Source organism: Erythranthe guttata, chromosome 8 (genome assembly GCF_056151865.1).
Source record: "Erythranthe guttata isolate IM_541 chromosome 8, IM_541, whole genome shotgun sequence".
NCBI classification, from domain to species: domain Eukaryota; kingdom Viridiplantae; phylum Streptophyta; class Magnoliopsida; order Lamiales; family Phrymaceae; genus Erythranthe; species Erythranthe guttata.
Genome location: NC_142540.1, coordinates 18,564,029 through 18,590,482, shown reverse-complemented (window position 1 = coordinate 18,590,482; position 26,454 = coordinate 18,564,029). Strand labels below are relative to the sequence as shown.

General features: G+C 34.5%; 4 protein-coding genes and 1 non-coding gene across 7 annotated transcripts; 2 read left to right on the top strand and 3 right to left on the bottom strand.

Moving 5' to 3' along the window:
* Positions 1 to 29: 29 nt before the first annotated feature.
* On the bottom strand, positions 30 to 4,664 carry LOC105962087 (Sec14p-like phosphatidylinositol transfer family protein). The gene is made up of 11 exons (XM_012986369.2): positions 3,992 to 4,664; positions 3,836 to 3,864; positions 3,152 to 3,235; positions 3,014 to 3,067; positions 2,774 to 2,851; positions 2,618 to 2,671; positions 2,475 to 2,534; positions 2,270 to 2,365; positions 2,087 to 2,188; positions 1,818 to 1,898; positions 30 to 517 (listed from the first exon to the last, which is right to left on the bottom strand). Exons 1-11 carry the CDS (start codon positions 4,044 to 4,046, stop codon positions 200 to 202), a joined length of 1,011 nt encoding a protein of 336 aa, XP_012841823.2. The 5' UTR covers positions 4,047 to 4,664; the 3' UTR covers positions 30 to 199.
* A 1,329-nt stretch (positions 4,665 to 5,993) lies between these two features.
* On the top strand, positions 5,994 to 6,066 carry TRNAF-GAA (transfer RNA phenylalanine (anticodon GAA)). Its single transcript has one exon. It is a non-coding gene; the product is annotated as a tRNA-Phe (tRNA).
* Positions 6,067 to 6,365: 299 nt separating this feature from the next.
* LOC105962088 (serine/threonine-protein kinase D6PK) lies at positions 6,366 to 9,703 on the bottom strand. 3 transcript variants are annotated; one of them, XM_012986370.2, is made up of 4 exons: positions 9,468 to 9,612; positions 9,306 to 9,373; positions 8,078 to 8,851; positions 6,366 to 7,460 (listed from the first exon to the last, which is right to left on the bottom strand). In XM_012986370.2, the coding sequence occupies exons 3-4, from the start codon at positions 8,737 to 8,739 to the stop codon at positions 6,524 to 6,526; spliced, it is 1,599 nt and encodes a 532-aa protein (XP_012841824.1). In that variant the 5' UTR covers positions 8,740 to 8,851; positions 9,306 to 9,373; positions 9,468 to 9,612; the 3' UTR covers positions 6,366 to 6,523. The 3 variants fall into 3 exon arrangements, with proteins under 3 accessions (XP_012841824.1, XP_088678324.1, XP_012841825.1); XM_088822198.1 differs by having other exon boundaries at positions 9,306 to 9,703; XM_012986371.2 differs by lacking the exons at positions 9,306 to 9,373; positions 9,468 to 9,612 and adding an exon at positions 8,987 to 9,144.
* A 2,573-nt stretch (positions 9,704 to 12,276) lies between these two features.
* On the bottom strand, positions 12,277 to 16,824 carry LOC105962089 (26S rRNA (cytosine-C(5))-methyltransferase NOP2B). The gene is made up of 18 exons (XM_012986372.2): positions 16,525 to 16,824; positions 15,659 to 15,918; positions 15,390 to 15,571; positions 15,229 to 15,292; positions 15,009 to 15,142; positions 14,811 to 14,894; positions 14,632 to 14,706; positions 14,443 to 14,514; positions 14,296 to 14,369; positions 14,124 to 14,176; positions 13,917 to 14,026; positions 13,729 to 13,797; positions 13,565 to 13,639; positions 13,391 to 13,483; positions 13,215 to 13,294; positions 13,024 to 13,123; positions 12,662 to 12,918; positions 12,277 to 12,558 (listed from the first exon to the last, which is right to left on the bottom strand). The coding sequence occupies exons 2-18, from the start codon at positions 15,912 to 15,914 to the stop codon at positions 12,489 to 12,491; spliced, it is 1,848 nt and encodes a 615-aa protein (XP_012841826.2). The 5' UTR covers positions 15,915 to 15,918; positions 16,525 to 16,824; the 3' UTR covers positions 12,277 to 12,488.
* Positions 16,825 to 18,964: 2,140 nt separating this feature from the next.
* Positions 18,965 to 24,756, top strand: LOC105962090 (oligopeptide transporter 1). The gene is made up of 7 exons (XM_012986373.2): positions 18,965 to 19,126; positions 19,201 to 19,640; positions 20,565 to 20,662; positions 21,396 to 21,965; positions 22,607 to 22,871; positions 22,989 to 23,171; positions 23,869 to 24,756. The coding sequence occupies exons 1-7, from the start codon at positions 19,069 to 19,071 to the stop codon at positions 24,487 to 24,489; spliced, it is 2,235 nt and encodes a 744-aa protein (XP_012841827.2). The 5' UTR covers positions 18,965 to 19,068; the 3' UTR covers positions 24,490 to 24,756.
* The last annotated feature ends 1,698 nt before the right edge of the window (positions 24,757 to 26,454 follow it).

Here is a 26,454-nt window from a genome sequence, read left to right as displayed (position 1 = left end):
CCTTAATCTTTGACTTCTACAAAGCAATATCAATAACCAATACATTATATATCATATTCATAATATAATAGCATCAGGAAAATGCATGAATTCTACCTCCACACAGTCTTGAAATTAAGTAAAGTAAGTATTAGCATTTAGCCCTTTAAGAAGAAGCTATTTACATTAATTAGCTGTATTAATATTTGTACCGATGATTTCAGTCTCCGTTTAATTTAACCTTTTCCAACGACTGGCAGATCCCGTTTTGATTACCGATTTTTTGGAACTCGGACTCTATAGCTTGAACGATTTTCGGGTCCGGGTCGTGTTCGGGAAAGTCTACGTGGAAAGATCCGTGCCTGAGGGGTGCGGTGGACCTCACCACAGCAGATTGCTCCTTCACGTAGCTGTACAGCTGCTGATGGAAAGGATGGTCCAACGAGAAACAGTCACTTGTAGCTCCGTTTACGGAATTACGTGACGAACCGGACCCTTCTCTTCGACAAAAATGTGGGAGAGATTCGTAATCCATAATCTGCATAAGCAAAATAAGAGTCATTTTAATACGGGCAAATTTTAGTTTGTGTAAATTACGAATATACCCCTGATGTAAGGTCGAATTACAAAATAACCCCTATTGATATTGAAGTTACAGTTCACCCGTTATAAATAGAAATCTTTAATACAAGGGAAAAATTGGAATTTTTTGAGGAATATTCTTGGAATCTAAAAGATTCTTTCATTATTGACGTTGCTACGAAAATTACAAATCACACCCTAATAAATAAAAGTCTTACAGTTACACCCCTGATAGTACAAGGGCAGAGTTGGAATTTCGGGAGGAATATTCTTGGAATATAAAAGATTCTTTTATTGTCGACGCCGCAAGGGGGAACTGTTTGACGATGCATACTTCAAGCGGGGTAAATGTAATTATGCAAACTAGAGGGGTGTTTTCGTAATTGGCCTTACCTTTCAGTTGTAATGTACCCATTTATTTACTATAAAAAAAGGCATATGCAATACTCATTCCACTTGTGCAAGACCAAATTAAAGAAAGATTCCAAAAGATTCTATTTTATTAAGATGGAATGACAAGTATGCCCATAAATTAAATTGGCTTTTTTTTCTCATGTAAGACCAAATACAAATAATGAGAAAAAAAACAAAAATCGACATCAAGGTGTCGAAAAACTATGCTACAAATCAACACTTAAGCGTCGAATTTTATAGGTAAAAATCGACATTGACATGTCAAATTTATAGAACAAATTCAAATGTCGAATTTTATACCTCAAAATCGACATCTAAATGTCGAATTTTATACCTCAAAATCGACATCTAAATGTCGATTTTTACCTGTAAAATTCGACCTGTACATGTCGAATTCGTTTGCGGGGGGGGTTGGAAAATCGATATTCTAGCTAAAAAAAACCCATAAATGCATACATTCTTGGGTTCTTCCATCGCAGAATCTTCTATTTTGATGTCTTCTGACTCCATACTTGCCATATTTGTAAGATTTGTTGAGTTTTGATGATTTTGAATTTCTAGGTTTTGTGGGTTAATGGAGGAGGAACGAGAAAGGTCTTGTGGGTTTTGGAAGATGGAGAAGATGATAGTTGGTCTTGTGGTTTTGTGATAGGGTTTTTTGTGTTTTTGAATTTTTGGTCTTGCATATTTGGAATTTTTTATTTTTTTAATAAATAAGGGTATTATAGTATTTATACATTGAAAATTTTAATTTGGTCTTGCACAAGTGGAATTAGTCTTACATATAGCCGCAGCCAAAAAAAAATAGTTTTCGATACTTCATTAGCATAATACGGCATTACCTTCAATAATTCATCTCGTCCCGCGCCCGAAAGAACCTGTACTTTTTTCCTTGTCCTCTCTTGCAAAAGAGGTCTAACAACCTGGGGAAAAAGTACAAGTGTTAGAAAAATTATGAAAATGTTGACATAGGCCTCGTTTGGTTGGCAATTGTATTACGAAAATTTTGGTAAAAATGAGGTCTTATACTGGCTAATCCTATTATGGGTAGCCAAACGTGGCGATGGTGTATACAAAATCGAAAAGATTTTCCACGTGTAAAATGCCGAACCTTCCAACATGCTGAAAATATGTACGGAGTGTTGACTATGTAATAAGTCACCGTTCTCTCGGGATAGTTCAAGTCATCTATAGCCGATATTACAGACAACAGCTGCATCAAGAATTAGATAAAGATCAAATTTTTATGCATAAATAAATTAGTACGTAAATTTACAAAAACGAAAAAAATTACCTTGATTTGATTCAATGCGGAAATCTTGAGACCGGTCATATCAAGAATCTTTATGCACGTGCCGATGTAACGGCCGAATTTTTTTGTTACATTAGGCTATAATAACATCATGCGAAATATCGAAGTAAGTCTATATTATAAGATAAAAGCTATTGCAAATTAATAAATAAATAATCTTTTTTAATAGCACAATGCCGAAACTCACCATTATCACACGATCTCTATATTCGTTCAATTGAATGTGCGATTGAACATAGTAATGAATCTGAAAGAAAAAAAAACTATATTCGTTAAGTTTGAGGTATTTATAGCTTGTATGAAGAAGTACGAAATATATATATATCTTACCGATGCTTTGTCGAATGTGCTGCGCCCTGCACCAACCGCAATTACAGGAAGCCCCTATAAAAAATAATTTAAATAAGATCGGAATTCGGAATATTCCGTATAAATATCAAGAACGTATTTTTATTTTTTAATTAGTAAGACTTCTAAAAAGATCACCTCTTTCGAATATCCGGACAATCCAATAAGCTGAGAATCTCGTATTGCTCGACACAGATCACTAGGATTAATCGGCTTCTGCAGAATTGAACAAACCAAATTAAAAATGACAAAACGTTAAATCGAAAAATCTTGTATGCAGATTTTTCGAAACTTTAATTTATATAATACTTCACATTAGGAAATTCAAGCTAAAAAAAATTAAAATTAAAATAAAAATCGATTATCGAGAAGACCCACCGCAAGTATGTTGTCGATTTCATTTTGTATCCTCCAGTACAAACAGTCGATGAGCTGAATAATAAATAAATAAATAAATAAATAAATAAATGAATAAATGAAACCGAAAAAGGGAATATATAATAAACTCGAACGAACCATTTTATGTGCATTCGCAAGATTTCCGTCCCTTGCTTTGAGAAACCTAACCAAATTCTCTTTCGGGTACCCGTTATGCATGTTCTGTTAATTATTACCGAAATTGTAAGGTTTAATTTATTCGAATCGAACCAATAATAATTAATACGGTGAAAGAATGTACACTTTCGGGAAGCCGTTGCATGCTTAAGATATTTATTTTATCCGATTTCGATTTTGGATCCTCTTGAAATCAATATTCACTTGAAAAAAATGAGTTCTTTTAAACGAAATTCAGAATCCGGCAGTCTTTTAAGTTCAAAAAAATGATTTAGAAAATCGAGAAAGTGAAAATGTCGAGGATCGTGGTATAAAACACGAACGAACCATCAGTCGAAACCTTGAAACTAAAAAAAGATGCAAGAAAACTAAAAGTTACACTCAATTTTTTTTTTCTTTCTTTTTTCCTCATAGTTAAAACTCAAATCTTTGGTGTACAATTGGATCAAATTTCACACACACACACACAGAGGCAAATCAAAAATTAAATACCACAAAACAAAAGACCCAAAATCACAAAATCCAGAGAAAATAAAAAATAAAAAATGGAAGAACAGATAAAAAATTAGCTTCATAAAAAATCAATATTTACCACACACACACACACTTAAAATAAAGAAGGAATTAGCAGGAAAAAGGGCAAACCTGGAATGTTTTCTTGAGTGGTTCATCAGCTGTAATAAAACATCAAAAACATCATCAGACTGCAGATCCAACGATCAAGAAAATGGCACCCAAAAAAATTATAAAAAAAAAATCAAATGTGAGGAAATCAAATAAAAGAAATAATAAAAGCTAAACCTTTATCCATAAGGGTTTCAAACTGTCTAATCATTTCTTCTGTTATTACCACCATTTTGCTTCTTCTTCTTCTTTCCTTTTTTGCCCTTCAAACACACTCAACAATGGATTTCACACCCAGATTTTAAAACCCACCTCCACTTTGCTTAAGTAGTAACAAATGGGTGTTTTCCCAGGTGGGGTGGGGTGGGGGTGGGGGTGGGGGTGTTCAGACAAGGTGTGTGTGTGTGTGTAAAAATCTGAGTTTAATACTAAGTTGAACTCAAGAACTCGTTAGAACAAGAATTACTGTTTATTAATATTACAGAAATTTTCAGTGGGATTCTTTTCTTGAATATATATATAGATACAGAATATTATTAGTAATTACATAAATTTCACCGACCATTAATGGACCATTAAATTTATTATTACAAATCTCGATCTATGGCAATAAAATCCATTTTAACTTTTAAATATTCACTACATGCATAGAGCAAATTAAATGATGATTTAGCGATTGAAACAAATGAATCTGTATCAATTGACTTATGTTCGAATCTCGTTTACTACAGTTATCAGGTGAAGTTTGTCGACAATTAACTCAGATTCGGACCCTATAATTTAGGGATTGATTGTACTTACCCCTAAATTAAAAAAAAATTATGCATGTAAATTTTAAAATTTAAAATTTAAAATCTTAATATAATAAGTAGCACATTAACATGTACATGTGCAATGTACTTTTCCTAAATTTAGCAAATCTTGAAAATAGACATGTGAAGAGAGAGAGAGAGAGAGAGTGAGGTAATCATATAGACCAAGACAAGAAAGTCAACATAATAAAGTCACACTTGGACACACAATAGGTACAAGAGGTGGCCACATATAACATTAGTGTCATATTTTCTTCCAATTAGACAAAAGTGAAGGACAAAATAGTAATATCTATTTTTTCTTTTTCTTTTTTTGTAAAAAAATATTAATTATGTTATTTTTAGGTGACTCGAAATTTATGAATATATTCCTTTAATTGTTGTCTTATAACATGATCTTACAAACACATGAGAAAATCTAAACTTTATCTACTCATTAATTTAAATATATATATATATATATATATATATATATATATATATATATATATATATATATATATATATATATATATATATATATATATATATATATATATATATATATATATATATATATATATATATATATGTGTTTTGTGAGTGAATGAATGATGATTATGTAACCGATTATTGTATTAAATTTTGGCTAATTACGGCCACCTCTCTAAGATAAGGTTAAATTACAAAAAAATCCTTCATGTTTATGTAATTACAACCATCCCATTAATTATGTATCGACTACACATTAAATTTATCTATTACATGAGGGACTTTTTCGTAAGACATTACATAATTGAGGGAAGTGATTGTAATTACACAAACACAAGCAGGTTTTTCGTAATTTAACCATATCACAATGGGTTGGACGTAATTTTTCCTTCAATTTATTATAGAATAGAACAATTCAAAAGAAGAAAAAAGACACAAAGTTAGGTGTCAAAAGCATGGTGTTTCAATCATGAAAAGATGTTATATATTCTCTTTACGCGTATTTAATTTGCATGCTACATCGTCCAAACTTAATTAAATTTATTTTAATTATTCCAATAATTAATAATTACCTCCATCGATTTAGGAGAATATTATCTTGAAAATCCACATGCTTTTGTCTCACCAATCTTAGACTAATGAACATTATTAGAATATATATACACATGCCACGTATCAAATATTAGCTTCAATCTAATTTCTTTTATTATACTACTAGGATTTTTTGTAGTCGTAGGTTTGATTATTATCAAATATTGCAAAGGTGTTCCTGTTTACTTATATTTATAAAAAAAAAAATATTTATGTTAAATTATTGATCGCAATTAAGATCATTGATTTTTTTTCTTTCAACTGCACATAGAGTATGACTAACTCAATAAGAAACGTACACATCAGCGGGGATAGCTCAGTTGGGAGAGCGTCAGACTGAAGATCTGAAGGTCGCGTGTTCGATCCACGCTCACCGCATATTATTAACCTTTTACATTTTTGTCCCTCAAATATCAAACCACAATATTTTTATTTCTTGTGTTTATAATCGACATTTCAAATTTTTATTTGAAATTGATTTGCTAACACAACCGTGTTTGTTAGACCTCAAATAAATTTTAATTGAGCCGAGCACAAATCGAGTAGCTCGATTATATGTATATATCTATTTTATCCAGCTCGAGCTTGTGACAAACTTCATAACTTATCGAAGCTTGATTCGATATATTAACAAACCGAACCCAAATAGCTCGATTTTAAATTTTCAGCAAAAAAAATTAACAAATGCAGAAAGTAGGCTTGTAAATAATCAACAAATGAAAATACAACAAATTCTGCAACCTGTCCGAAAACAACATTCAAATACTACAACTACTAACCTCTCTCAGTACTCCAAAAAAGGATATAATAAATAAAAAAAATAAAAAGAAAACCACTAAAAGAAATCAAATTCAAGATAATTATCGGCATTTTTCCGAGTCGGCGAAACAGCCGGACCAGGAGCAATTTTCACACTCGCAGCAGCTGTTGCTGTAGGCGGAGGAGGAAGAGAAGTGGGTCCGGCAGAAAGTTTCTCGATCTCAACCGGTCTAGGTACTTCCGGTGGGCTCGCACACCTGATCAGAGCCCAATTAACCCCCTCGAAGAACGGGTGCTGCTTGATCTCCGTCGCCCCTCTTTTAAACCCGACCCTGTTCTGCGGCTCCTTCACCAGCAACCCTCTGACAAGATCCCTAGCGGCAAAGCTCACCACCGGCTGCTCCGGGAATCTCAAGGGCTGCCCCACCACATTGAAAAGCGTCGCCCGATTTCCGGACCCTTTAAACGGTGTTTTACCGAACAAGAGTTCGTATAGAAAAATCCCGTAAGTCCACCAATCCACCGCACTGCCATGCCCTTCTCCCTTAATTATCTCCGGTGCTAAATACTCGTGGGTCCCGACGAACGACATTGACCGGGCGTCGGTCGGCTCCGCCATTAGCTCCGGCAAGGGGTTGACTTGGTTGTTGACCGGTTCATTTTTCTTCGGAGGGGTATTTCGGTCTTTCTTGGATTTGCTTGATGAGAAGAGATTAAGACGGGGGCCGAAGCATGTTGTGGGTCCCGCCATGCAGGAGGGTGTGGTGGGGCCCGCCATGCAGGAGGGGGGTTTCACGCAGTAGGCGGTGTTTTGGTGGTCGGAGTTGGCGGTGGTGGTGGTGGAGGATTGGATGAGGGTAGGGCTGACGGAGCAGCGGAGGGAGAGGTCGAAATCGGAGAGCATGATGTGGCCGTCTTCACGAACGAGGACATTTTCGGGTTTTAGGTCACGGTATACTATTCCGAACATATGGAGGTACTCCATTGCAAGAAGGACCTCAGCTACGTAAAACCTGCATATAATTGACTTTTTAGAGAGAGAAAAATTATGTAATATGACTAAAGTACCCTTCCGATACTCGTTCCGTTTTTCTTTTAAAGTGATTTTTTTAGGAAGAAAACAAGGGATTTTGTATTGCGTTTTGTTCTACATTTTCGGTGAAGAAAAAATAAAATTATCGTCCGACTTCACCGACAATAATGACTCGTTAATGAAGTGAGAAATAGAAGATAAAACAAAAAAGCCACAAAGGGTAATTATGTCAAATAACAATTTGTGCCCGAAAAATTAAGACTAGTTAGTAGCTTTCTTAAATTGTGTGCATCTCACCTCAAACATCACTTCAAAAGAAACGGATGAAGTAATTCGTTGTCTATGAACTACTCTATCCATATCGGAACTAATGTTTGATAGAATTTACGAGCAACAAGGGCAAAACTGGAAAAAAGTAATCAATGAGGCATAGGAATATTTAAATAGTGATACATAATATCGAACGAGTTTGGACTATGCCTACTTCATTATTCTCTTTCAATTAAATCCGCAAATACCCATATAGCTCGATTTGAAGATACACAAACGAGAATATTAAAAAACCATCAAATCAAGAAAGAAAAGAAAAAAACATACTTGACAGCTTGTTCGGAGAAATACTTTCCGGGCTGCCTCTGCCTCAGCGTATGCAGATCTCCACCGGGACAAAACTCCATAACCAAACACGAGAATTTCTCCGTCTCGAAATGCGTGTACAACGTAGGCAAAAAAGGATGGTCCAACGACTGCAAAATCTCTCTTTCCGTTTGTGCCCTCATCAGCTTTTTCCTGCTAGCCAAAGAAGCCTTATCCATAACCTTCATAGCGAAATAACACTTCGTACCGCACAATTCCGATAAATAAACACTTCCAATATCTCCACACCCCAATTTCTTGAGCAATCTGAAATGCCTCAAATCCAACGGTCCGTCTTTTACGCGAACGGCCTGGATCGCTTCCCAATTTAAATCGTTCGCTTTGTGGGGTTTGTTGATTGTCGTGCTGAAGCTGCTGCACGTGCTTTCGTCGCTGATGTCGGTGCTCGTGCTGCCTCTACACAAGCTGCTCTTTCCACTCTCAAGAAATTCAACCTTGTCACTCATTTTCTTGGATTCGTTCAAATGCAGAGACGAATCGAATTTAGCAGGCAAGGAATTAACCGATTCTTTTTGTGGATGGTCGGGTAATTTCGTTTCGGCATTATCGTGGGATTTGTGACGATTCTTGGAGGAATTCTTGTTATGAAGTACCGAAGCCATTTAGTGCGGATATCGATAGTGTGGTTAGTTACTAATCGGAGAAAACCAAGAACACTAACGAATGTGTCTTAATTGAATATATGTCCCTTTTTGACTGGAATTGCATTTGCGCCTGCAGATTAGCGAAAAAGATTGAACACATAAATTAAAGAAAACAAAATAAATCGAGGAATGTGCGAAAATCGAGGGAAATAGGTCCAGATGCAGATCAAACTATAAAGCAGAAAAGGCAAACATTCAATTTGACCTAAAAATGCAATCTTTATTCAATTTGATCAAGAAAACAAGCGTTCAAAATCACCACCATATATATAGCAACAAAGGAGACTGGAAATTAAGGTATGGAAACAGAATGAAGAACCCTAAAACACAATACACTACCCATATTAAAAACATCAACACATTGTAAAAGCATATGCACTATTTCAGGATAAAAAAGCAGTCTTTGAACAAATAATAAATAAATTAATAAAAATTGGGTCCATGAAAAAAAAAAAAAAAAAGCACTCAGATCTTGAGCAATGACCCACTTCTAATTAATTAATTTAGTAAAAAAAAAAACTTACAATGCTGGAGAAGCAGAAGAACACTGCACCAGATCAAAAGTAAAGCCCACCACAAGAAACAGGGCAACCTGGAATTACAAAGATCAGAACTTTTTTAAGGGTGTTTTTTTTGGGATTTCTTTAGCAATTGGAGGAAACAGATGGAAAAGGAGGGTACTTAACTGTAGAGAGAGAGAGAGAGAGAGAGACAGAGAGAGCTCTTTCTCTTTGGAGTGTATGATACAGAAAAGAAGAGAGGAAAAGGAAAAGAAAAAGCTTTGAAAATGTTGAAAAAGAAAGGATTTTGTGTTGGGGTTTATTTATTATTACGATTTACCAACATCAAATGCAGTCCTACTACTAAAGTAGCATTATACTATTTGTGTGTGTGTGTGTGTGTGAGAGAGAGAGAAAGGAGCAAAAATCAAGAAAGTGACGAGTTTTTGTGTAGGGGTGTGCACGGGTCGGTACGGCTCGGTTTTTCCAATAAACCAAACACGTACCGATAATATCGGTTTCTCATATTTTAAAAACCGAATATGTCGGTTTTTTTCGGTTCGGTGTGAATCGGTTTTTCGGTTTTCGGTAAACGGTTTCGGTATCAATTCGGTTTATTTTCGGTTTCGATTTCGCCTATTTGTTCGAACCGGTTCGGCATAAAACCCATATATTTGGACTTTCATTATATTTATTTGAGAAAATTAACAAATAACAACCGAAAATTAACTAATAAAAAACACGTCACAACCAAAATTAATTAATAGAAAAAGATGTCATATGGAGGCGTTCGAAAGATAGAGGCACGCTAGGATAAGTATTTATAATATATATAAAAAATACATCATTTTGTATAAATCGGTTCGGTTCGGGAAATCGGTTCGGTAATTTTTAAATTCTCCATACACAAACCGATATTTTCGGTTTTTCAAAAAGAAATTACCGTATATGCGGTTTTAAGTCGGGACGGTACATATCGGCTCGGTTTTTTTGCTCACCCCTATTTTTGTGTGTGAGAGAGAGAGTTGTGGGGGGGGGGGGGGGGGGGGGGGGGGCAAAGATAGGTAAAACTGTAAAAGTAAAAACTTTTTTTACAAGCTCGTGAATTTTGAGATCAATAAAAAAATAATAATAATAAAAATTAATAATTAGATGGTTCAATAATTACAAAGAATTAATCAAACACATGGGCCTAGAAATGCTTCAACATGTCCCTCATGCTTAGGGGGAAGTGGGGCCCACCTTCCTTGAATTTCTCCATTAAAGGCTATATAATAACTAACTTGGTAATGACATGTTATGTTCTTCTTGCCACCACTTTTGTGGTCCATTTTTTCATTTAAAACTTAATTATTTGTTCATTGTCTATATAATTGAACCGAATTAATGGGCATATGGTCCATATTTCCATTATTTTTTAGGATAACGCAGCGGTTTTGTAGATGCTATGCTCAGTGAAATACACCATTTGATCATGTATTATTAATCTAAACATAATAACATACGTATATGTATATGCGTGCGCGCTTAGTAGATGGTTATTTGTGTATTTCACGATGTAATGTCATAGACTGTAACGAAGCTTAGTTTTCTAAACTATATAGCATATATGTAGTGTTCCAATTGTTTGTGTACCTAATCATCCTCAATGTTTGTGTACCTAATCAATTCAAAATACTCAAACTCGATTTTTGTTTATAAAAATAGAGCTCAAACACATTTTCTAGAAAAACTTTATAAAAAAGGCAATCAAGCTCGAACGTAATTCGACCCAACTCAATTCATTTACAGCTCTATCCACAATTATTGTTTGATGGTATCATCAATTTTACGCTTTAGTATCTACATGACGGTAATTTATATATATATATATATATATATATATATATATATATATATATATATATATATATGAAAACAAATTGTGTAAAGTATTAGGACCATATTATAAATAACATAATTATAGAAAATGGATATTCCCTTGTATCCAATAAGTAACATAAAACAATTCAACTATGTTAGAATGTAATTCTTTTTAGAGTGTTTGTCTTGTTGTGTGTGGTGATTCATGTGGTTGAAAGGTTCAATTACTTTGTTTATTCCTGCAAAAAAAAGATAAAGTTCTGACTTCACGAGTTCTTAGGGTTTTGGTGTATTAATTATAGATTATTTTTCTCATAATTGCCATGTGACGAGGTTAGTGCAAATTACTAATTAAAGATTAAGAGATTAGTGCAAAATGATTTAAATAAACACAAAAAAATATTGAAGTGTGTCATGTCATTATTTGATAAAAAAAATTCCACTACTTTTAGATTTTTGGTTGACAGTGAGAGCACTGGGCTTCTACACAAGTTGTTAAACTATTGTAGATATTAGCACTTGACCCATGTGGTTTGAGCTTTGTGCATATCACCCCTTATACTTTTAATGGTAAATTACGGTCAACCCCCTAAAGTAAGGTTAAATTACGGAAAAAAACCCTTATGTTTGTGTAATTACAATTATCCCTCAACTATGAATTTTCTTACATGTTCATCCTTGTTATGTCAAATTTAGTGGAATATTCTCCACTTTGCACCCGTTTTATCCCATTCGAGTTCCACATTTTGAAACATTGATCATCAGAAGATTATATTGAATTTGACAATATTTCACATAACGTAGAAGATTATATTGAATGGACGTGTAAAAGAATTCATAGTTGAAGGGATGGTTGTAACTTGTAATTAGCTGAACATTATGGGTTTTTCGTAATTTAATCTTACTTCATGGTACGGCCGTACCCCCTATAGTTTAAACTTTGTGCACGTAACCCCTTGTGCTTATGTTAAAATACGAAGGGGCCTTGTGCACAAAATTCAAACTTCAGGGGTGGTAAGTTCTATTTAATAAATACTTCATAATATTAGATGAAATCAATTTATTTGTTAAGACAGCATTTTAATCAAACTAATCCTTTACAACCTGAATGGACACAATTGGGCCCACGAGAAAAATCAAATTGGTAATATCTTTAATAGTAAAATATTGTGTTGCAAGTCACACAAGTGAAATTGTTCAAACATAAATAATACAAATACTGAATCCCATAAATAAAACATTGATAATACAAAATTGTGGCTTTTGGAAGCCATAAATTGTAAACTGGAAAACGAATAGAGGCGCGTAAAATTAACGTACAGGAAATCGAATGTATTTTCTCGACTATTCTTCGCCCCCCGTTTCTGTCTTAGCATTCCTTTTCGATTGCCTTAAAGCCAGTCTTTTCTCCTCTCTGCAAATACAACAAATAAATAAGCGTCACAAAAAAAAAAAAAAAAAAAAAAAAAAAAAAAAAAAAAAAAACAGAACTGGAGAGAAAAGAAATTGATCAATACCTAATTCTCGCGATTTCCTCCCTGGAAGGCCTTTTTCGTTTCTCTCTCTTTTCTTTTACAACAATTGGTTTTTCAATTTTAGGAGTGGTCGGTTTTTTGACCTCTTTGGGAACAGCTTTTTTCTTCTGATGCTTCTGATAATCTACTTCAGCTTTATTCTCCTCGTTGTTTTCTACCAACTCAGTTGCTTCCTCCTCCACCTCTCCCAAATTCTCCGACTGTGGCCGAGCTTGCTTCAAATTACTCATTTTCTTCAGCTGCAAAAATAAAACAAAAAATAATAATAAATAAATAAATATTTGCACAACAATACTAGGTCAACAGCTTCAAGTTAAATTATTCAGATTGTGAACGAAACTAACCTTAGCTACAAAGAAACCATCCATGTTGTTCACATGGGGATAAAAGCGCCTTGTCTTATTTAAGGTAGTGTGAAAACGGTTCCCTCTAAACCGGATGAATCTGGGATACGATACACGATTGTTAGATTGTGATAAATCATTAAACTGTTGAAATAATCGTTCCACTAATAAAAGTCGAAAAGGTATATTACCCTGGATTCCCAAAATCAATGCCACATGGCACAAGTTTCACATCCCTCTTCCTGAGTGCATAATCAATGATAGCTTCATTCTGAAAAAAAAAAAACTTAAACTTGAGAAAAAAGGAAATCGTAGGGATTATTAGAAGATTTTAAATATATAGTTTATTATTTATATAGTTACGAACCTCTGCAACCATTATGGAACATGTAGAGTAAACAATGTAGCCTCCCGATTTTGAGTTGGCATCCACCATGTCTATTGCTGCAAGTATTAATTGCTGAAAGAGGAAAATATTGCAGAAATCAAATAACACTTTTATGAACATTCGTCTACCAATTTGGAACAGAACGATGCATACCTTTTGCAGGTGGGCACAATTTTGTATATCTATCTCGCTTTTTGAGGTTTTCACAGACTCGTCCTTAGATATAACCTGCAACAAGTGTAAGTTGAATCAAGTTTCCTCCTATGGTGCTCAAAAGAAGTTGAACATGCACACTTCAAAATTAGATTGACGAGTACCCCTGTGCCACTGCAAGGCGCATCCAACAAAACCCTATCAACTGAGTTGCTCCCAAAAACTTTCGGCAGCTGAAGTAGATCAAATAAAACAGAATATTATATTTGTACGGAGGCTAGTTAACATAAAAAAAACCAAATACAATAATACTCTTCACAAGAATCAAGAAAAATTAGGCAAGGATTGTCACCTCCCTCCCATCGTAGTTAGAGACTATGGTGTTTGTTACGCCCATCCGATGTAAATTCGCAGTGAGTGAATTGAGTCTTGACTCCTTCATCTCATTTGCATAAAGAATACCTATGTCAGGAGAAATTGTCAGAATAGGGATAACATAACTATTTCGCATCATAATTGTTCGCACTATAAATCGAGTTAACCCAAAACAGTTTCTTACCAGTATTTTTCATAAGAGCAGCAATATAGGTAGTTTTACCTCCAGGAGCAGCCCTACAAACCCACCAATTAAATTAGGATGGAAAGAACACTAGGCAGAAAACAGCTTTCGCATAAATACAAATGAAGGAAAGAAGAAACGCAAAAATTATGGCAACAATAGAAGTACTCACGCCATGTCAACAATTCTTTCTTTTTCGTGAGGAGCCAGGGCCATTACAGGCAAAAAGGAGCTCGCACTTTGAAGCTGTTAGCGATTAAAGTATTAGCTTTTATTTGTAAGATAAACTCAAACAAGGAAATGTAGGATCTGAATGTACCATATAATGGCCAGCCATATATTCTGGAGTGGCCCCTATTGGAACTTGTGAATCATATACTATCAAACCAACCTATAAAAAACCCAACTGTGAGAATCATAGAATTTGATCCTTTCGAGGACAAGAATAAATTACACAAAGAGCCCCATAACTTTGAAAAGACAAGCACTATCAAGTAGAAAATCTTACTTTAGACCATTTGCCTAGCGGATCGAGATTGACTCCTCTGTTTAGAAGCACACCAGCCAAATCCCTCCGACGAGTCTAAATTCCATTACATAAAATATCAAAAACGTGCAAGTGCAACTTTTAGGAATGGAAGACCAGGAAAAAGCTCACAGGCCACAGCACTATATAATCAATATTACCTTCAAAGTATTTGTGCGAAGACATATAGGCCTGGGCTTTTCAAAAGCTTCAATAAGTTCCATAAGTTCAACTACTGGAAACATCTGAAATAATGATTGGGAATCACAAAATACATGAGCAAAATGCAACTTGACATCTAAAACCAATAAGAGAAGGGAAGGCAACAGGAATTATGTTTTCATAAGAAGAAAATTTACCTCAACCAAAGCTTCAATCAGAAACTCATTGTATCCATAGTAAGAACTTAAATCAATTTTAAGTTGATCAACATAATCCTTGCGTGTTACGCCCTCTTGCCTCAAAGACTTAAAGTTTGATAGCACTCGCACAACTGAAATAATAATCCAAACCTCAATATACAATTAAGTGAACCCATACTATAGTATCAAGAAAAGACATAAATTAAGGAAGACATACTTTCTTTTATCCTTCTCTCAATACTGGAAAGATCCGGGGGTCTAAGTGCTTCCTCCTCGAGCTCCTACATTATTGAAGAGTACTTTTAAATAAACATGGAAAACTGATTACATCAAATATTATAAACCTTGCAAAGAAACAAATTAGTTCATAAACTGAACCTCTGCAGTTGGTAATCTGAACTCATCAGATTCTTCTTTGATGTTAAGCTGTAATTCAGCTTCCGCTTCTAGGATATCTTGTGCGTTTTTCTCGTCAATAGCTCTTGATTTTCCCTCAATATCATCATCATCATCAGAATCAGAATCAGAATCAGAATCTGAACCTTCATCGGTAACCTCCTCTGAAAGAAAAAAAATATTAAAAATAAAGGTAAGAGAACAGAGATTTATCCTAATAGTAAATGTACAATAACTAACAAAGGCAATACCTTCATCATCACTTCCTGCGAGGATGTCCTTGCTTAATGGATCATCACCCCCTGACGACATGTCTGAATCAGAGTCCATTTCCTGTTCTTCCAGATCAGATTCTTCGAGGTTTTCAGGTTCATCCGAGACATCCAAATCACTAAGCAATTCCTCTTTCTCCGCTTCTTTTTGAAGCGTAAATACCCTTTTCTGCTTCTTCATAGGAGGAGCATTTGAGGTCCTGGCGTTCTTTTTCTTGCCCTTAGGACCAGCCATTGAACTGTATGCAATAGAAGCAAAACCCAAAAAACTATAACTATCTCACTGTGAAGGCAAAATTTATGTGATGCTAAAATTGAATATTCCCTAGAGTTTCTTTCGAAAGGAAAAAAAAAATGAATACTTGAATAGACAATGGAGAGTTACAGAACCACCGGTCAGATGTAATTTATAAATTCACCGAAAAATGCTCACAAAGACTCACCAAAATCAAAACTAAAACTATACAAGCACACTAAAACACTCACTTACTTCACTAATCCGATAAAACTATATCTCTGTACCGTCAGTATTTCACAATAAGCGTCCACCAATTAGAGCAAAAATCCCCTCAAATAGAATAAAATTAAAATTTCAGAATTGTCTCTCCAATCAATTATATCCACCTATTGTTTTATTAATTTATGCAAAATAACAGAGGGCAACTTCCCAGCATGAACACTGAGAAAATGGTCCTAGTATACCAAAATTAACCTATTTTTTTCCAAGCAAGTGCCTCTTCCAACATTTCTTAATCCTACTCAACTTCTACATCGCCTTACACCAGACGCCGCCGCAAAAAACCAAAAAAAAAACAAAAAGCGACACAAAAAGGTTCAGAGCTTACTCGTTCCGGCGGCGGCGGCGGCGGCGGAGTAGATGTCGGCGGTAAAGGAAGAGGCTGGTCTAGCTAGTTGAAATAGAGAACAATATTGAAGCTTTTTTGAGGAGTTTGATTAGGGTTTGAAAATCTGAAGAGGAAAATAGAAGAGGGGTTTTTCTGAGGGGGCGGAGGGCGAAAGGGTTTAAGGGCTTGGAACGGGAAAATAAATTCAGTGTGTGTGGATTGACGCTTTTGTTCTTGGCCGTTTAGCGTATTTACGAGATTGCCACCACTGCCCTCCTTACCTTAATATGAAATTATGAATTAGGCATCTTAGTTATATATTATTTAGAACCTCAATAAATTAATAATATCACTTACGTAATAATTTATTATAATTCCGACTCGGTGACATTTGTGCTAAATTATTAATTTATTTAATATTTCGCTAAATTAATAGATTTTTGTTAGTGCATACTGTATTAATATATATAAATTAAATTGTATATTTGGTTGACAATATTTAAACTAAGGCTCGATTTAGAAAATCAACGTAGTTATTTGTTAATGTTTGTTTTCCCTACTTGTTCGATTAATTTTATACGCAATTACTAGATGAGAAAAGGATGATATGATTTGCTTAAATAATGGTATAATAGTTGATATACGAACGTTTCATTTATATAAAATGCGGGAATAAGTATAAAAAAACATTCAACGTACAATTATCACTATTCGAATTGTCGAACTATTGAAGATTATAGCCTCATCTGCTTACTAATATTCGGTTGGATTAACTAAACAATAGAAGTCAATAAGATGTTTCATTGGCAATATACAAAATTACTCAAACCTGCTACTAAAATAAATTTCTGCAGTTAAGGTGGTGTTTGCAAATGATTATTTAAAAGCAGAAGTTAGTGATTGTGATTTAAGTTAGTTTTAAGTGCTTATTTCTAAAAGTTGAGAGTGTTTGCAAATATTTCGGAAAATGAACTAAAATTGAAAAAGTAGGGTTAGGGGTGCTTTTAAAAAAATAGCTTAAAGCAGATTATTTTAAGAGAAGCAAAAGTAAAGTTGATTTTGCAAACACCTAAAAACAGATTATGAGCAAAAAAAACCGCATAATCACTTTCAAAAAGCATTTGCAAACACCACCTAAATGCTACAATTGATTAAATTACAACACTCCTCCCCATTCTTTTATCTTTTTATGGCTGACTAAACGAGAATTACAATTTTATCCTTAAAACGTTAATTTTATTATGACAATAAGATGCACGTTATGTAATGAACCAAAAATGTTGTTAAATAAATACGTAATTAATCAGTAAGGATTTAATCCAATACTGAACTCAACCCGATATTAAGTTCGGCCCAATAGCTGAGTTAACCCACAAAAGAATCAAGCCCAATATACGAGTTTGGCACACAATGCTGAACTAGCCCATCACAAATTGAGACTCATAACAAATTAATAATAATATCTTTTTCTTGGACCATCCCCTAAGGTATGGTCAATTTACGAAAAAACACATCTTGTTTGGGTAATAACACTTATCCCCTCAACTATAATTTTTTCTTACACCTCCACCCTTATAGTTTCAAATTCAACATAATCATGTAAATTTCGTGAAATGTGCTCTAGTTTATACTCGTTTTGTGTAAAAATACAATTTTTTGATGCACCACAATCTGATATATATACAAGCCAATAAACACATATTATGTTCATATTGCTTCAAAATGTGGAGTTCGAATGGATAAAACGGGTACAAAAGTGATAATATTCCATATAATCTCGATGATTCGACTAAATTTGAAACCGCAAGGGTGGACGTGTAAGAAAATTTATAGTTGATGGGTGGTTTTAATTACCCAAACAGGAAAAGGGTTTTCGTTTTTTTTTTACCATACCTCAGAAAATGGTTGTAATTTACCCTTTTTTCTTTTAACATAAAAACCAAAATGTTCATTTACAAATCGCAACTTTCATCACGTTTACACGGTTATTTTTATATTGTACACTAATATGAATGTGCGTGTGCTTGTGTTAATATAAATAGTAAATATCTACGCGGTATATTTCACTCGGTGCATCGAGTGAAATATTAACACAATAAATAAATAAATGTCAAGTAACGTTCCAATGTAGCAAGCGAATCAGTGAACCTAAGGAAAGAGATTCCAAATGATGATTCTTGAATCTTTGACCAATATATAATTACTAATTACAAATTAAACAATATTGTGATTACTTATTATATTGCCCCCAAAAACAAAATTAAAAAAAAAAAAAAAAAACAAAAGAACATAGTCCGAATATTCAACCAAATTCAAGATTCACCTCTCCACCATATTTGGAAGATATTACTACCCATTAATTGCTTCTCTAAATAGATATATACATGGTCAAAATGAAGCAATCAATATATATATACATACACACATTATATATATAAATATAGATATATATACATATATAAACGTAACCACCCGAATATAAGGGATCTAGCCACACCACACTCATATTCCATTTCCCTGCTCGCCGGAATATCAAGCCCTAATATGGCCGGCGGCGACGAGTCACCGGAGAAGAAGCCTCGCAGTAGTCTCGAGATTGAGGGTAATTATTTAATTAATTTATTGATTTGAAGGAAAATAATTAATTAATTAATTTATTAATAATGTATATGGCAGAATATGACGAAGAAAACTACCACCCAATCGAGCAGGTGAGGCTGACGGTGCCGCCGACGGACGACCCGACGATGCCGGCGTTGACTTTCAGGACGTGGACGCTAGGGCTGACGTCATGCGTGATGCTGGCGTTCGTGAACCAGTTCTTCGGGTACCGCCAGAACAGCCTGTACATATCCTCCGTCACGGCGCAGATCGTGACGCTGCCGTTGGGTAAATTCATGGCTAGGGTTCTGCCGGAGAAGAAGTTCGCGGTGGCGGGCTGGTCGTTCTCGTTCAACCCGGGCCCGTTTAACCTTAAGGAGCACGTGCTTATAACCATATTCGCCAGCTGTGGATCCTCCGGAGTTTACGCCGTCAGTATCGTCACCATTGTTAAGGCATTCTACCACCGCCAGCTCCACCCCGTCGCCGCCTGGTTGTTGGCTCAAACTACTCAGGTACGCTCTTTTTTTTTTTTTTTTTTAATATTTGGAATTTATTAAATCATATTTTTTTTTTTTTTCCTTCAAATCTGAAATTTATCCAAAAAAAAAAAAACTATTTTTTTATTCTTTCTATTATATGAGTTTTAACAACCATTGTTGGGTAAAGAGAATTGAGTTTTAAGATTTTGTTTTGGGAAATATACATTTTTAACCACTCAAGTTTGCACCAATTACACATTTTGTCTTTATGTTCACGAAAAAAACACGTTTGGTCCTTATGTTTTAAAAATTCATCACTTTTAGTACTTCTCGTCAATTTCTCGTTAGATCTAATGAAATCAAGCGTGTGTGTCTTCGTCCTTATGTTCATGAAAAAAACACATTTGATCCCTCATGTTTCAAAAATCCACCACTTTAAGTACTTTCCGTTAATTTCTCGTTAGAACTAATGAAATCAAGCGTGTGTCTATCACTGTCTTAACTGACGAACTAACGATAAATTAACGAAAATGACCAAAATTGTTAAATTATTGAAATATGCGGGACCAAATATCAAATCGGTGCAAATTTGAGGGATGAAAACTGTAATTTTCTCAATTTTTTTGATAATACAATTTTAAAAAATATGTAATTTGTTTAAAATATATTTAAAGATCTTTTATTTTTTGAAACATCTAGGATGGGTCAATTTGCTATAAAGATTACGAACTATTTAAATCAAATATATACGGGTGCGCTGTGTGTGTTTGTTCTGTTGTAAGTATAAGAAAACAGTGTGCTTTTATTATACTCAGTTTCGAATGTTAAATATTTATTTAAATGAATACTTGTGGATCTTAATAAATAAATAAATAAAAATAAATAAAAAAAAAAGAAGAAAAATGTGCTAATTTGTTTGATGAGATTAAATAATTAATTATTTTTTTATAAATATAGATGCTTGGATATGGGTGGGCGGGAATATTTAGGAAAATACTGGTGGACTCCCCATACATGTGGTGGCCGGACAACATGGTTGCAGTTTCTTTATTCAGGTACAGTCAACCTTAATTTATTTTAATTTATTATGGTCCAATTTCCTAAATTCTGCATCTCGAGAAATAATATTTTATATAATGAGGAATAACAACTTTCATAATTATATCAACTTGCCGTTGGGTTTGTTGGTAGAAGTATCTGGTATAATCGAATCCAAAATCATTTTATTTTAACTACAAATTGTAGATTGTAAAAAAAGAAAATTATATTTTATGTGTAATAACTTTTTAAATTTATTATTTTTCGTCCTATTTCACTTAAATTTTGAATTTGTTTATTAAGGAGGCTTAAAAATTATAAATACTCATCTAACTTTGGATAACAAATTTGTCATCCCCCATGATCGAAGTTCTATTACAGCAAATTTCGATGCCAATTTTTTTTTTTTTTTAAGCTTCGGTATAAGTAAAATTAGTCGGATTTATTTTCTGCATCGTAAAATTAAAAGTCCATGCAAATTATGACAAAAAAAATACTATACTTGCAAAGTTACTACATGTAAAATTGAAATTTGACAAGTTCGAGGACTACATTCTTATACATGCTAATATAGAGGACAAAAACCACAATTTTTGCCAAGAAAACATGTATTAGTTCCTATTTATACTTCCATTTTTTTTGTTATTTATTCTTTTTTTTGCAATTTTCTTTAGTTATTTGATTCTATTTCACACACAAAAAAAAATCTTTTTGGAATTGACGAGAAAAAAAAATTCGAAAAAATTGCAGAGCGTTGCACGAAGAGGAGGCGAGGCCAAAAGGAGGCCTATCAAGGCTCCAATTCTTCCTTATCGTCTTCGTAACAAGCTTCGCGTACTACATAATCCCGGCCTACTTCTTCCCATCAATCTCCGCCGTTTCCGTACTCTGCCTAATCTGGAAAGATTCCATATTCCCTCAACAACTCGGGTCGGGTCTCCACGGTATGGGCATAGGGTCGTTCGCGTTCGATTGGGCCACCGTCAGCTTCATAGGAAATCCCATTTCTACCCCTGCATTCGCCATCATCAACATCCTCATCGGCTTCGTCCTCGTCATGTACATCATGACACCTTTGACCTACTTCAACAACGTCTATGGGGCCCGCAAGTTCCCGATATTTTCTTCGCACACGTTCGATTATGCGGGCCAGCCCTACAATATTTCGAGGGTTTTGAACGAGGAGACTTTTAACCTTGACTTGGTCGGGTACGCGAGCTATAGCAAGTTGTACCTTAGCGTTTTCTTCGCCTTCACTTATGGATTAGGGTTTGCTTCGTTGTCTGCCACTATTACCCACGTGGCACTTCACCATGGAAAGTAAGTACTCTATTAGCTTATTCAAATTATCTGTTCCTTTGGAATTTCAATTATCATATGCGTTTAATTACTCATTTCCAAATTTGACCGGTCAACCAATTTTAACCCCGAGCCCAATTTTAACAGTCACTTTTCAGAAATTTTTAATTCAAATTTAATGACAGGCTAATCAATTACTCATTTTCTAATATTGCCATTATTAATTAGTCGAATTGCATATATTGCATTTAACACCCACACTTGTTCTATTGAATCGCCAAACAAGCCCCTCGTATTATAAATATTAGCAAATGGTACATTTTTCTTTTCAGTACACAACCCCCTAGATGGTACATTCTTAGATGAGTATAGTTTGCTAATAAAATTGTACCATAGGGAGAATTTTGCTAATGCTTATAACATGTGTAGTTTTTTGCAATTAGAGTAAAACTATGGGTGTCGAATGCAACAAAACCCTTCTCTTTTCCTAAGATCCATTCATTTTTACAATCTTTTTTAATTAAAAAAACGACACTTAATTTGAAACGGATAGATCAGCAACCCTACAATGCACATACTAAACCTATATCGTTTTAGTCGATCAAATTGAAATTTTATTTTTGCTACTAACGATTTTAATTCGATTATGTAACCAAACACAGAACAATTTGGACGCTATGGACAAAAGCAAAGAGCAACCTAAAAGGCAAAATGGACGTCCACACGAGACTAATGAAGACGAACTACGAAGCCGTACCCGATTGGTGGTTCTACAGCATTCTCGTCGTCGTTTTCGGTCTCTCTCTATGGGCATGCGAGGGTTTCAACAAACAGCTCCAGCTCCCGTGGTGGGGCCTCATGTTAGCCTGCGCTATGGCTCTCTTCTTCACTCTACCCGTCGGCATTATCCAAGCCACCACAAACCAGGTACGTAACGGCAACGTAACAATATATTTTTACTATTAATTCTTTTGTTTTGTCGTCCCACGTGCATGAGTAATTTTTTTTTTTTTTTTTTTTTTCCGGTTTTTTGCGTGCATGCAGCAAATTGGGCTGAATATTATAACGGAGATGGTGATCGGGTACATTTACCCGGGGAGGCCGCTCGCGAACGTGGCGTTTAAGACGTATGGGTATATTAGTATGTCTCAAGCACTTGGCTTCCTTAGTGACTTCAAGATTGGTCATTACATGAAAATCCCTCCTAAATCCATGTTCATTGCTCAGGTAATTATCGTTAATTATTATCGAGTTTATTGCATTCAGTACCCTTCTGTTATATCAAATTGTTAAAAAACTCTCTTCGTATTTAAAAATAATAGCAAACACCCCCTTATTAGGCAATTTTTGGCATTTAAACCTCCCGAAAGATCGCTTTTTAGGGGTAGTTTGCTATAAAAATAATTGAACCATAGGGGATACGAAAATCCCTCGAAAATCCATTTTTGTTGCAGACATAATTGCATTTAGCACCCTTACCTTATATCAAATTGCTAAAATTAATACCATGTGTTATAAGTATTATCAAAGACTCCCTATTATGGCATACTACCTTCTAAATTGTGAGTTTTTACTTTAGAGACAATATGCTATAAAAAAAATTGTATCATGGGGGGTTTTGCTAATATTTATAACATGGGGGAGTTCTTTTAACAATTAGAGTACACATAGGGGATGCTAAATGCAATAAACCATGCAATTATTATTATTATTATTATTGAAAGTTTTTTATTCATCGACTTAATTGATTACTTTGCTGTATTATACAGCAGAATCTCGATAAATTAATAACCTCGTTTAAATAATAATTTTCAGTCTCAATTGGATAAAAACATATTAAATTATTAGTTCGATAATTTGATATTTCGTTAAATTAACAGAAATTTGATAGTACCGACTGTATTAATTTAAAGAGATTTTACAGTTAGTCGGAACGGTGGTTGCTTCTTCGGTCTACTTCAGCACGGCGTGGTGGCTGCTGACTTCCGTCGAGTACATCTGCGATCCGGCGAACTTGCCGGACGGCAGCCCGTGGACGTGCCCCGGCGACGACGTGTTCTACAACGCCTCCATCATCTGGGGGGTGATCGGGCCGCTGCGCATGTTCACCGGCCAGGGCGTCTACGGGGCGATGAACTGGTGGTTCCTCGCCGGAGCGATCGCGCCGGTGCCGGCGTACCTCCTGGGCAAAAAGTACCCGGAGAAGAAGTGGGTGCAGCTGATCAACGTGCCGCTGATCCTGTCGGCGACGATGAGCATGCCGCCGGCGAGGGCGGTGAACTACATCATGTGGGGGGTGGCGGGGCTGTTCTTCAACGTGTATATCTACAGGCTGCACAAGAGGTGGTGGGCCCGCCACGCTTACGTCATGGCGGCGGCGCTGAATGCCGGGCTGGCCTTCTTGGGGGTGCTGCTTTACTTCACGCTGCAGTCGTATGACGTGGCGGGGCCTGATTGGTGGGGACTTGACGCTGACGACCATTGCCCTCTTGCCACGTGTCCGACGGTGCCTGGGGTGGTTGTTAAAGGTTGCCCTGCTCTTTGACCGTTGACCGATGATGCGTTGACCAGTGTTGAATTTTTTTTTTTTTTTAAAGATAATGTTTCTGTTTTAATTAATTATTGCCATTGTAAATAGATGCAAGATTAATTAGCTTAATTGCTAGGGTTTGTGATTTTAATTAAGGATTTGTGTTTGTCTCTCTAATCCTGTGGTTAGGGATGGCTGCTTTGCATTATAGACTTTGGAATTAATCTTTAAGTTATTTTGTAAATATGGTTTGGTTAATTAATTGATCAGCATTTCTTTTAATTGTGAAGGTTAGTATAACTTTTACCTTTTGTTTTTTTTTTTTGTTCTTTTTATTAGTAAGTGTGTTATATTATATATATCCCATTGTTAGAATTACTTTTCATAAATTGTGATTTTTTTTCATTAAATAATAAATTTTATAATTTTAAAATAATATTTCCAACCAAGAAAAATATAACTTACGACTGTTATTTTTACGAAATATTAATTTATATTAATATCGGATGAATCATTTAGTTTGCGGGTATGATTTTGAACTTAAAAACGTATTTAAATAACAATTAAATATTTTTATGTCATCTTCATATATTCTATATCAAAATTTTATTTATATTTTGTATGATCATATGTTAATGTTTAGGGCATATTACAAATAAGCCCATCAGTGGGAACTTATTCATAAAGAGATCCAGACAATATTCTCCTTTACCAATAAGTCCACACATGGTCCAGATTTATGTAAAGGACTAAAATAACCCCTCTTACTTTAATATGCTCCAATTTCATCCTTAACTTACTTTAACTTCAATTTGACCCCAACTTTCACAAATTATTCAATTTTGACCCAAAACTTTTTTTTTTTCACAAATTTTTTTTTTTTCAAAAACTTTTTTTTCCCGCCGGATTCCGGCGTTGACTTTTTAAATTTTTTTTTTTTTTTTTTTTTTTTTTTCCTTCCGGATTTTTTTTCCGGATTCCGGCGTTGACCGGCGGTCAACGCCGGTCCCCGGCATTGACTTTTTAATTTTTTTTTTTTTTTTTTTTTTTTTCTTCCGGATTTTTTTTCCGGATTCCGGCGGTCAACGCCGGTCTCCGACGTTGACTTTTTAATTTTTTTTTTTTTTTTTTTTTTTTTTTTTTTCTGTAACTTTTTTTTCCGTTTAAACAGCAATATTGCTGTGAATGACAGTAATATTAACTATATTACTGTTAAACACAGTAAAATTAACTAAACTATAGTTTAACACATTGATATTGCTATATTAATCTCTAGCACATTAATATTAACACAACAAAATTCATTATTATTGTATAATAAAGTAATATTACTATGTTGTCCGTTCAACAAATGTAAACAAAATAAAAAAAACCAAAAGAATTAATATTACTGTGAGTGACAGTAATATTACTATAGCAACAGTAATATTACAATAGTAGACAGTAATATTATTACGTTACTTCGTGAATAACTCGAACAAAACAAACACCCCAAAAAAATAATAATATTGATGTTGTTGACAGTAATATTATTGTGTTTACAGTTATTTTACTGTCAACGACAGTAATATAATTACGTTGACTTGTCAACAAATCAAAAAAAATAAAAAAAAATAATAAAAAATAAAAAAATATAATATTGCATTAATTTACTGTCAACGGCAGCACAATTACATAAATGTAATGTCAACGGCAGTACAATTACGTTAATTAACTATCATTGACAGTATAATTACGCTAAATTACTGTCAGTGACAGCACAATTACGGTCAACGTGTAGCGGCGGGCGTGGAAAAACAAAACAAACCAAACAAAAAAAAAAAAACTTAAAAAAACACTAAAGAAAGAGACCGCCGGAAACCGGCGAAAAAATCCGGAAGAAAAGAAAAGAAAAAAAAAAAGAAAAAAGTCAACGCCGGAATCCGGAAAAAAAATCCGGAAGAAAAAAAAAAAAAAAAAAAAAAAAAAAGTTTAAAAAGT